General features: G+C 43.4%; 1 protein-coding gene across 1 annotated transcript; it reads right to left on the bottom strand.

Annotated features, from left to right (window-relative positions):
* Nucleotides 1-3213: 3213 nt before the first annotated feature.
* Nucleotides 3214-12334, bottom strand: GPA33 (glycoprotein A33; the record flags this gene model as incomplete). The annotated part of the gene is made up of 7 exons (XM_033086275.1): nucleotides 3214-3758; nucleotides 4186-4309; nucleotides 4728-4841; nucleotides 7057-7215; nucleotides 7539-7749; nucleotides 8602-8753; nucleotides 12187-12334. Coding segments are annotated over 7 exons (999 nt in total), but the record flags the coding sequence as incomplete, so codon positions are not given.

The following is a 12334-nucleotide window of genomic DNA, read 5'->3' as shown; positions in this document are numbered from 1 at the left end:
CAGAAATATCATTCCTTACTGTCACCCTAGAGTGGCCAGCCAATAAATGTTATTGCAATGATTTAGTAAAATGAAGAAATTGGCAAACACTTCTATTAATCTAACCCTGTATTATCTGTTCTCTCACTTTTCTGTGGTTCTTAGAGGCTCCTATAAACTCCTCTAACTGCTATCTTCAAATAATTCCCTTCAATCCCTAGTGAACAGGTGAAGTGCAGCAGAAGTTACAAATTCCTTTATGTTGGGCTGTAATAAATTTAGTAGTAGCTCCAACACATCCAGAATTAATCTTGGAGATTTGATCATTGTAGTGTGAACTTCATCAGGAACACTGCCTCGGTGTCTTTCCTGGAACATTTGATACAAATAAACAGAAAAGGAGTGCAGTTGCTCTAGCAACAAGGATGGTGAGGTAATTAACTCTTGTCTTTCTGACAAGTTGTGAATTGTGCACTGTACTGAATCTTAAAGTGGGCTGTGGCAGCACCAGCTTTTGTGTGTCTGTAATACTGGAAATACTTGCCAAGATCCTGAGAAGAGTGGGGAAGGCACTGGGAGCAGATGTTGGTGGTTGTGTGGGAAATGGGGAGGGGTGGAACCCCTGGGGCCAGCTCTGTGGGGTACAGGAGGATTAAGGTTGGCAATTCAGTAAGGGCAGTGTCTCCTGAGCACCAGAGCAATCCAGAAATGCAGGAAGATTGGTTGGGAAGACTTTTCACAGGGACCTTGTGGTTGCATCCTAGTCCTAGTGCGGTGTAAGGGAAGGAGAAGCAGGTATGGGCTACAAAGGAAGAATCCATAAACATGGGCCAGGGCTGTGGGAATGTTGTTTTAAAAGCAAATCTGTACTGAGGAAGGGTTCAGGGAGGAGAGCAGCAGCCCTGGGAGTTCCAGACCCTTGCAGTCCCTCCAGCCAGATGTGCTGCATCCCAGAATGCTGAGGAAGCTCACACTGGCACCTTTTTGAGGCTGTTCTCTCACCTTTGGAAGGTCACAGGAATGGGAGGCAAATACTGCACCCATCTGTCAAAAGGGTGATCTAGGAAAGCCTGGGCTGCTCAGTTCCACTGCACTCCTTGGAAAAATCATGGAGCAAGCCCTCTTGGAATGTGTTTTTGGGTGCATGGGGAAGTGGGGGACTGGAAAGAGCATGGATTTGCCAATGCAAAATCATTCCTGAGCAGCCAGTTTGCTTTCTGTGCTGAGTTTGAGAGTAAAGAAAGTTGAACATAACTAAACAGTAGTTTACCGTTTGCTATGTAAAGTATAAAGTAGGAATTTACTTTTCTACCTGATCATACATTTTCTCCCTCCTTCCTGCCTTTTGAGGGAAGTGGCTATTGAAGTTCAGTATACATACATTAACTCTTGGGAATTAGTATCACTAGCTAAATTTGTCCAAATTCATTATTGCTGGTTTAATTTTGCATAAGGTTGTGACTATACTACAGGTAACTCTTGGCGTTATTCCTGCTTCAAAAGACATACAAGACAGCAGGAAATTAATTCAGTCATAGGAAAACATTTGAATAAGGCATGAGTTTGAATATGTGTATTTGTGTATTTCTGACTGTAGAGTAGAATGAATTAGTTGAGGAAAAACACATAAAGCACTCTGATAAATGCACTACTTCCAAGGTATTTTGAAAAAGGTCAAAAATGATAAGCAGCACTGAATTATCTCAGCCATATCTCCATGTGCTATCACTTAGTTTATTTCTCAGTGCAGAATTGGCTTTAGCATTGCAGAACTTGAAATAGTTCTGTTTTAAATGTCAAGTTGGACTCTCTTGCTTTTCCTATCTCATTCGTACAGAATCTGCTTACAGAGAAATAAATTCATGGGTTTGGGGGTCATTTTGTAAACACCTCTGTATTTTGTGGCTGGTTTCTTTGTAGAACTTTGCAGAAACTTCACATATCCTAAAAGTGAGAGTGTGGGACAGGTAGCAGAGTGTTAGAATGGTTTAGTGGCCACAGCCAGTTTCTGGCTATATTCTGGCATTATTCTGCTGATAATTTTCAAGTCCTTTTGCTGGACTTTCCAGTTAAGATCTTTTAGAATCCACACTGTTATTCCTCAGCAGAAGCCTTCTTCCGCCACAGGGTTTTGATGGAGGAAACAGGTTGTGCTGACTAATGTCTGTAACATTTATAAAAGAAATAGCTTTTGTTTCACAGTAGAAATGTGTTACAGTGGTAAGTAGATAATTCACGCTATACTTGTTTGTTACAGCTCTGCTTCTGAGCTATGCACTTCATTTTTTTAATCTGCCTTCAGCTTCTCTGTGCAGTGTTCTTTTTAGCCATCCATTTTTGCAGTGTTTTGTCATGCATCATGAGAAAAGGTCCTCAGAATGTCTTGCATTTCAGGTTGTCCATTGCCAGAGAGATTTAGATTTGTGTGTTTTTTGTAAAGAACTCCTGTTGTTGATCTTTGCAGTTATTACTACAAATGAGTAATTGTATTTTAAGTATTATGTAAAACAAAGGCAGCCAGAAAGCAAGCCAGAATTGCAGTTCTGGTAGGGTGATTTTCATAGTTTGAAATCTAGAAAATGCTGGTCATGTGTAGGAGGATGGCTGGTTCTACTTTGAAGCTAAATTTTAGATTTTTATTTCAGTAACTGTTAGGGGGTAAAGGATATGTGAGAGGCATTGCTCTAAGTTTGATAGTCCTTGGGGTGGACAGTCTATTCTCTTCCAAAGATACCAGTGGTAGGAGTTCCCTCCACATTTGCACAAATCTTGCACATACAATGCAGTGCTTCTGATGAAATTGTTACAGTTTTGAATAAAAAGTTATTTTTCCTTCTTTCTTCCCCTTCCCCCTTCCTTTTTTTTTAAATTAAGGATGTACTTGCCATGTACATGCTCTCGCATTGTTGTTTTTTCAGAAGCAATGGACTATTTCTGACTTGCATATGCAGCAATCAGGAGGAAAGAGTAATGTAATGAAAATCAGGAGCTCTGGGAGCTAGAACTCAGAAATTCAGGAGTCTGACAGTAAATAGGGTAGATTGTTTCTAGTTCTTACCAGTTACCCATCTGAGTTGTTACCTTACCTGTGACATAAATATGCACTTTTGTCCCAAACAGGACACTCATTGGTCATCGACGATTTTTTTTCCATATCTTTATTTATATGTGCATGTATAATATATACAAAGAACACATTTTTTTAGAAGTCTTTAAAAAGTCATCTTGCTTCAACCTCCATAAAAAAAGTTTGTGTTGGGCAGTGGTGAAAGCTGTGACACTTGCATGACTCAGTAAACAAGGCCACCCCTCCTTGATGAAATGCTGTTGGTGACCTTGAAAGCTTTTGTGGATCTGGGGATACATCAGCAGCTCTGTTCCTCTGTTCTTCAAATAAACCTGACTGGTTTCTTTTTTCAGAAGGTTGGAAGTCTGGAAGACTGTTTTTTTGGATGACTCTGGATGCAGCAGTGCTCCACGTGCATTTTTCTCAGAGTATGTGTTAATGCTCACTGTACATCAAGCACTTCTTTCCAGGGAAACAATAATGTTCTCTCTCAGAACTTGAAGGCAGCGCCTTTGGCTTTCATTTTATAATTCAGCTCCTTACAGGAAGAAAGAGGGATTGATTTCTTTTCTACAGTGATGTCTGTGCCTCAACAGATCCTGGAGATGGCAGTGGCTTCATTCATGCATACTCCACATTCTCCACATCCTCCTCTGTGCTCTCGTGCCTTGTTGGCATCTCCCTGGAGGGTTCATTTCTGTCTTGTTGCTCCCTAAAACATTGTTCAAGAGTAGAGATGTTAGTCAAAACCAGCCAGTAGCCTCTCTGAAGCGATTTTGTGTTAGGATACTTCTAAACTGTTCTAAGCTGATATAGAACTGTACCCAAGTGAAGTCCACAAATTCAGTCTTGCTGATGATGCAAGAGTTGTGGGAGCTACTTGTTTTGTTGTTGGTTTTTTTTTCATAGCGTTTATGCTAATTTACATCCAAGGTTTTATAATTTGATTCTACTCAGAGACAGAGAGGTGTCTGGGACTCTTGGCATGTCCCCTGAGGAGAGATGGGACCCACTGAAAGGAGAAAGCAGTGCATGCTTTCCCAGATTTCTCCCCAGCTTTCAACTCCCATCTGTTGAGGCAGGAGGGAAAAGGAGAACCCTTCATGTGTTCATTCACTGCTGTGGGGAGAGGTACTCACGTCATCTCATAGTCAGTGTCCTTGTTTTCCCGGCAGCAGCAGCAGTAGGAAATGATCCCAATCACCACAATGGCAGCAACAACTCCCCCAATGATGCCAGCATACAGACCAATGTTCATGGATGCTGTGTGGGAAGGGAGGAGTTAGCAGGGGGAATGATGTCAAATGGCATCAGCACACTCACTGCACTTCAAACCCTCCCACCAGCTCCAGACTGAGTGGAAGCCACATTTGCTTGATTACAGCAACTGGAAATAATTCTGTACTGGGTAGTACAGGAGCAGTTAGCTACTGATAGGGAGGAGTCCCTGGTTCTGAACAACTGCTCTTTTTTGTCCAGCACAAATTCAGTGCTGTCTGCCTCTGTAGAGCTTTTTTGTCATTTCTGAGCTAACCCAATGAGCTGGTGATTGCTCTACCAGTGGAGAGGGTCTCTCTTAACGGTGTGGAGAAACCAGATGATAACATTCCCCTCCTTTAATACTTTGAGCTGTGACATTCTCTCTGGTACTTCTCTTTGCTGAGGCAGCCCCATCTCTTACGTGGCACAACGCTGACTGTCATGTTGCAAAATTCCGTTCCCACGATGTTTGTTGCAGTGCAGATGTAAAAGCCAGAGGTGTCTGCTGAGATGTTCTTCAGAGTTATTTGTGACCCTGTTGTGAAACACAAATCAGGCCAAAAAAGAGAAGAATTAAAGCAGGAAAGGAGGTGGCAGCAGCTGCCCTCCAGTTGCAGCCCAGGGTGGCTGGAGTGATGAGAGGTTATTAAAGCTGATGGATTGCTCTGTCTTGCTCAGGAGCTGCTGTGCTCATCCCTAGGTTTTAGAGTGATTTGTGGGAGGATAAACAGAAGTGTGCTGTTTTGATTACAGGGAACATGTGGTATTTGAACATTCCTTTTAGAAACAAAATTGTAGGTGGAGGGTAGAGAAGTGTCTGTGCTTAGAGAAAGCTTTTTCTTTTTGGTGTTGGATTTTGAGAAATGTCAGATGCCCAAATCAGGACCTGGCTCTGAGAACTGGCCATCTTGATGAATTAACTTGTTAAACAAGAGAGAGCTCTTCAGTCCTGCAGCTCTTAGGATGTCAGATATGAATTATTTACCAGTGGGGGAATAGTTTTCCAGTCTGGGAAAAGCCACACAGGCTGTGTAAATAAATGGAGAGCTGCAGTCACACAATTGCAGTGATGCTGATGCTTTCTGTCCAGCCTCACACAGCTCAGAACCACAGGCTGAAGCTTAGCCCGTCTGCTCAGGCACTCTGTTGCCTCTCCAGCTGATGTGGGTGTGTGTAGTCCATGCTTTTTGCCTGTGAGAGAGGTCCAGATCCCTGCTCTGAAAGCAAGAGACTGAATACTTTTTAATGACTTCACTGTTTCCCTAGGATCTCACTTTTTTATATTTAGGATTTGCTGGCACCTAGTGCCATATAGTAGAAGAGCATGCAAACTAAGAAATGACAGACCATATACTTGCTTGATTTTTATTTTTGTGTGTGTGTCTCTACATACTCCTTGTATTTACTTGTCTCCCTCCTTTTTTTTGGGGGGGGGGGGGCAGCGGGGTGTGATATTTGTACCTCTAAAAGTCTCCATCTAGAAGTGGAATTTCAAACTCTTAAAGTCTCACTCTAGAAGTGGAATTTAAATCCTCTTAATAAATCAAAAGTAATTGAGTGAGTGAAATGAAGAAAAATGTGAGTCAGGTACTGTCAGCTCTGGAGTGTCTCCTGAAGGGGTTCTCTAAACTTTGCAGCAGTGGGAACTTAGCACAGAAGGAAATTGCCTGTAGTGACAGGAGGGAGCGCAGCCAGCCTGGGGCACAGGGGACAGCGGGCACATTGCTTGGCTGTGGGTGCTCCCATGAAAACAGAAATGAGGTGGCAATGGGCCAGCAGAGACTCCTGTCCCGGGGAAGGACAGGGTGACAGCAGAAGCTGTGCTGTGACAAGTCCTGCTGTGCTCGGGGCTGTGCGTGATGCGCTGGCACCACTTAGTGGCCAGAGAAATGAATGTAAAGTTCCTGCCCCTGGTGATACTGTGTGTATTTTATGCAAGAATTATCTCATGAGTACAGAATATTCTGTGGAGTCTCATCATCTTTAGTTTACTTTCCCTTAAACTAGGGAAGGGTAGGTACAGACACTTACTATTCCTGAAGCTGGACAGGCCAGGAAAAAACAAAGCTGTTTAATGAAATAAATCTGAGTCCTCTGTCACTGATACACCTAAAAGAGTATTAAACCCTAATTGCTGTATAAATAGTTCTGTCAAGGTCCTATTGCGGAAATTCATCTCCTTTTTCCTTCCAGATTCAGACTTAAAATAAGAGCAAATAAAATACTAGGCCCTGTGTGTCAGTCCTGAAGAACAGAAGCGTTTTTCATGCTCAAAGCAGGAATGGTGTAACTTTCTCATATCCCTTTCCTCTAGGTGAGGGGTCATTGCTGGAAGAAAGCTTCCAGAGCCAGCTTTTGTTTCCTTCAATTTAGAAAGAGATCTGCTCATTGTTAAGCAAGCTGGGATGTAAAGACAGTTAGAAAACTCAATGTTGTTCCTCATGCTATGCCTTACCCCCTGCATTTGAAAAATAATTATTTTTGGCTGCTTCCAGAGCTGTCCAACTTTCTCACCAGAGGAGAGCTGAGGTTAAAGTCTTGCTGACCATTCTTACTTCAGGTAAGAGTCCTTTTCCCCCTGCTAAGTTACTCATGAGCATGTCTTGTGTCAAAAGGACAACTCTTCAAAATCCTGTTCAGAGCACATCCTAGAATAAGCCTTAAGAGTGTTTTTGTATTTGCTTTTTAAGATCTTTCCAGCCCTAATCTGCAGAGACCCCAACACCTTGGTGTCTTTGGGTTCCCCATACCTTGTGTCTGTGGCAGCACACGGGGCTCATTTTGCACATTGAAGCTTTTCCAGGTGTACGTGGGCCTTGGGGAGCCCTCGTGGGAAACGCAGGTTAGGTTGATGTTCTGACCATATTGTGCTGTCCCCAGAATGTTGCATTCGGGCTTGGATGGTGCAACTGAAGGAAGAAAAAAGGAATTGTATTAATCAGAAGCAGTTTCTTGTTTCAGCCCATCTGCATCTGTGGGTTCTATTCTTTGCTAGCAAGGGCTGGAATGATGCCTGGATTATTAGGAAAGGGAGCTGTACAGTTCTAAAGGCAGGTGTCTGAGGGAGTTGCATTCTCTACACATCCCACCATTCTTCTATGGGAGTAGGAAAAGACCAAAGGTGGGTTTGGGGATTTTTGCTGTGAGAGAATCTGTCGTTTACACCAGTGTGGGCGCTAGGGGAAGGGCAGGTGTGCCTGGCAGGGGTGTGGCAGTGCCTGTGTCACCTCACCCAGGACGAACAGATCCAGCAGTGAGGACTCGCGGGGCGGGTCTTCGCGGAGGCGCACGCTGCAGGCGTACGTGCCGTTGTCCTCCATGGTCACAGCGCTGATGGTGATGCTGATGTCCCCACTGTCAACATCGCCGCTGAACTGGATGCGATGGTCGTAGCCCTCCCCGTACTGCACCAGCCCGTCGAAATAGCGCGTCACAGCATCCACCTGGCACGGGGAGGGCCATCAGGCTTGGCTTTTTCTCTGGGAGTCTTGCCGTGTAACTCCATGAATCAGCCACTCCTAAAGAGCAGCTTGGAAGCTTAAACGCGCCAGTTTGAGAAAAGCCAAAGTATTTTGGAAAAAATTCAGAAGGATCTCTGTTTCCATCTGGAATCCCCTTCTCCCACCTTATTTGAAATCAGAGAGAGCTGATACCTTTTACTGGGGCTTATTCACCTTTCCTCACTATGAGGAGAGGACAGCATGAGACTTGTCTGAGTCCCGTGTCAGTCAAACTCCCCTTTGGTCACACAAGCTCTCCCAGCAAGGATCTCCAGAAAAGAAACCCTTGGCACATCTTGCAAGAAAATCTCCAAAGGCTGCTTGCCCTCTCACTAATTCCCAAGAAATCAAGGAGAACTTTTAAAAGTTTCTTAACTCCCAAATCCTTTAAATGGATGTAGGAGACCTAAAGAATCTCTCCATGTATCATCAACTTAAAACTATAAAGAAATGTGTATTAGACATATATGTTCATATATATGCACGTTTTTAAAAGTTATCTGAGTGTTTCACATGTTTCAATAGATGTGAACCCCACTGTATATACAGTGATGTATCCTCAGAAAACACCTGTAAGACCAAGAGAGAGGAGGAGAGGGGTGGGCTTGCCTAGAGTTATACAGTAGATTTGGGATAAATTCCATTTAGCCTCAGCATTTCTGTTTGCACAGTTCTGGGATTTAAAGAAGTCTGGAAGAAGTCTTTTTCTGTGAACATCCATTCCCGCTCACAGCTTCCATCTCCTGCCCCTTCTTGGATGCCCTCTCATCTGTCTCTTTATGCAGCTCAGTTTACCTTGCTATTGATTTTCTTCCAGACAACCAGGTCTCCTCTGTCAGGAACTGAGTTTGATTTAAAATTACAGCGCAGGGTAACATCTTTTCCTCTTGCCACTTGGATTTGCCTTGTAGGTGCTTCTACAGTGAGGGCATGAGCAGACACCAGAACTGGGAAGAGAATAAATGCTGCACTCAGCAAAAATAACAACATCTGATTCCATGGTAGTCTCTTTGGCTTCCTTACATGCCACAATAACCCCTCATTCCCTGTCATCCAGGCCATTCCCCACTGAGGAAGAGCTGATGTGTTCTCTGGGAAGCTGCTGCACAGGATGGTTTAGAGCTAAACTCTGCTCTCTGTTCCTTGCTTCCCTCTTCTTCACCTACTCCTATATTGCCATGGAGTTTAGAAAGATGTTTTATTTTTTCCTGAGCCCTCCTTCAGCATGACTGACACCCTTTGACAGTTCAGAATGTACAGAGGGAGACAGATAAACAGATACTACAAGTGCATCAGCAGTCTTAAGGATTCAGGCTAAACTAACAAACTGATATTGTCAAATTTCAAGGATCAGGAAAACTGTCAAATAACTTGCCTCGATCCAAATCCATAGAAAAGTGACATTTTGTGCTAGGGAATCAAAAACTGTTCATGTTTTTCATCCCTGAAAACAGAAAAACCTAGAGAAGCAAAGAGTGATTGAAAGAAACAGGGGAAGTAAAGCTCTTCGTTTTTTTTTTTTTTTTTTTTTTTAATGAGTAAGGTAGTAGTCACCTTTCTCAAAGAACTCCAGCTCCTGTCTCTGGAGCACAGGAATAGCTGAGAGTTGAATAAAACAGAAATCCCTCTGTGCCCTGAGGAAGCATGCAGGGTGCAGGGCAGGTGTTTATTTTACACTGAATTCCCTCTGACTTGCTCTTAATTCATCATGTCTGAGCACTGCCTGGTGGGCAGGTCGTTGTTATTCTCAGAATTGAGCTGGACATTTATGTCTGCCCTGCCATAGGTGACCTTCGTGCCTGTGAGAATCCCTGGTTAAAAACACCTGCTGTCTCCTAACAGTTTGTTGGTTTGAGGTTTTGGTGTTTTTGTGGGTTTTTTTTTAATGGCACCATGATTTGTGGAAATAATTTGGGAGATCTGTAACGGGCAAGGAAGGAAGTGCTGCTCAGAGGTGCTCCCATGGCAAAGAGGAATGTGGTGCAGTAAGGAGGAAAGAGGAGGAGGGCTTACCCCATGAGGGGCATGCTGCATGTGGTGCTGAAGGTTTGCTTCTGAAACCTGAGTCACTGTTCCCTAGAGAGGATTAATCTGAAAAGTTGCCACATAACAAACTTTGGGTCCTCATTCTGCCGTATCTTTGTCCAGGTTAGATCTATAAGGAAGTGTAATGTGTAAAGGACAGAGCAAAGGATTTCTAGATTCCACCCTGAGTTGCAAACTGATTGTGAACACCCACTTTTCTAGACAGGAAAAGCGTGCAGCCCTGTGCACTAGGTGAGTGAGTGAACACCAGAGGAAGCTGAGCATGCCGGATCCTGACTAGCAGTGAACAAGTGTCCTTAGAAAATAACAGCACAGGGTTAACACCAAAAGGTGGTGTTGTCACTGCACTAAGAACCTGGGGTGCCATTCAGGTAATTACACAGGGTGCCATGGAACAGCTGGCACAGGGATCTGCTTTTAGCCTAAATTCTCATTTGTCTGCATGCTCTGCCCCACGACTGGGTTGTTCTGTGGGCTCCCAGAGTTCATTAGCAAGGTGTGTTTTCACTTCTTCCGCTGTGACATGGTGGGGTGGCTTCTGTTCTCTTGGGGATTATTTCATTTACAACTGCTGACAGTTATGAGAAGGAAACTAGGGCAAAGTATTTCTAGCATGCTTTTATTGCAGCCACTCCCAGATCTTTCTCTGCTCTGGAGCACCCAGGGCAAGGGCCATGTTTGCATAGCCCCGGGGCTCTTTCTGACTGCTGTTTTCATATGCCCTCCGGATGAGAGACACCTGGGAAAGCTTTCTCCTTGCTTGTTCTGACTGGATAGAGATGCTTTCCCGCATTCAAGTGGAAAGCACTACTGTCTGTACTAAGAGATTGAGCAAAACCCATTTCCTGATCTTTTTGTCCCTCAGAAACTGGTTCTACTGGGCTGGGGTTCACTGACAGGTCATAAACACAGCCCTGAGACAGAGAAGAGGCTCCCCAACCCTAGACTTCTCTCCTTCTTCCAATTGGATGAGTCAAATCCTACAATAAATGAGATCTTTCTTTCCTTCCAGACAGGTTGGGGCAGAGTTGGGGCAGCTGAACCCAACTGCATGTGAAGCACAGCCTGTAAGATACTTATTCATCTGTTGCTGTCACCCTCACATCTCACTGCTCCTGGTGCTCTTCATTTGAAACCCACATCTCTTTCTGCATCCCAGAAAGAGCTTCCCTCTCTCAGGGAAGCAACACAATTTCATTCTGGGATGTCAGACTCAGGCTGATTTCCTCCTTCTCACTTCTCACCACATTTCTCTTCATAGTCAGCATGTCTAAAAGTTGTGGTTTCTTCAGAGGTTGGGGTGGTTTTTTTCTGAGGGGAAAGAGAATTTTTTCAAAGATGGCAGAAGGGAGGGCAACCAAATTCTGAAAGAACTCCAAAAAAGGAGAGAGGACAAATAGCCTACATATTGCTACAGACAGAGACAATGTCACCTAGATTTAAGCCCTAGAATTACTTCTTTGTGTGTTATCACTTTGTATGTTTAGAACATTTTAAGAAATTGAGAAGGTTTTATCTCCCTCTGCTTAACTTAGAGATTTGTGCTTGTATGAAGGAAGAAAAAATCAAAGTGACATTTACTGATTTACTGAGTAGTTATTAAAGACTTAAAGGCAATTAATACAATTACAGGAATATTTTGTTTGCTGAAATAAACTGAGATTCTGATCAAGCTAAAAAAGAACTTCACTTTACATACTTATTTCTCTCTGAAAAGTTTCCCATACTTGATTTACATAGCATGAAGGGTGAGAGTGAGGAGGAGGGAGAGTGAACACCAATGGCATTGCACATGTTAAATAATGATCATCAGCCATGACTCAAGTCAGATTTATTGCATATGGAGCCTATCCACTTTTTCTGATTACACTTTGTGAATATCTTTTTTTGTGGGTCTTTTTGTTGAAGTGAGGTTTTTCAGGATTTTTAGTAAAAAACTCCAAGTAATTCCCATGTGTGTAGCTTGGTCTGAAGCCTGGACTAAGGCGTAGGAACATTGATACAAGATGAGACAGGATAAAAAGCACTGAGACTTCCAGAAAAGGAAGTTTCTTCTTCAGAGGTAAATATTGTATTAACAGAAATGGATAAAATTGCTTATGAAAATCACTTTACAGCTTCAGAAGAACAGCATTTTTTCCCACTCCTAACAGTTTTGGGGGATGCCTGTGTGTCTGGACATACAGAGCTGGTACACATACTTGTCTGGCCATAAACAAAAGGAACCGTCACTAAACACACAAAGAGACATACAAAGTGCACTGGAGTCCTTGTACTTTGTAGTGCTGTTTCCTCCCACCCAACCCTTGAGGACATAACCAAATTAGTACTCACTTGCACTGAAAATGAACAGCCAAGTCCTTTTGTTGCCATCCACCTCATCTCTCCTTTGTTTCACCTTAAGGTGCTGTTCCTTGTAATCTCCAGGAGGCTGGGTAGGTAATTGGCTTTTCCGAAGGGCTGCTTTGCAGTGGGCATCACA

Source organism: Catharus ustulatus, chromosome 2 (genome assembly GCF_009819885.2).
Source record: "Catharus ustulatus isolate bCatUst1 chromosome 2, bCatUst1.pri.v2, whole genome shotgun sequence".
Lineage (NCBI taxonomy): Eukaryota > Metazoa > Chordata > Aves > Passeriformes > Turdidae > Catharus > Catharus ustulatus.
Note: the sequence above shows the minus strand (reverse complement) of the source record. Positions and strands in the feature narration are given on the sequence as shown.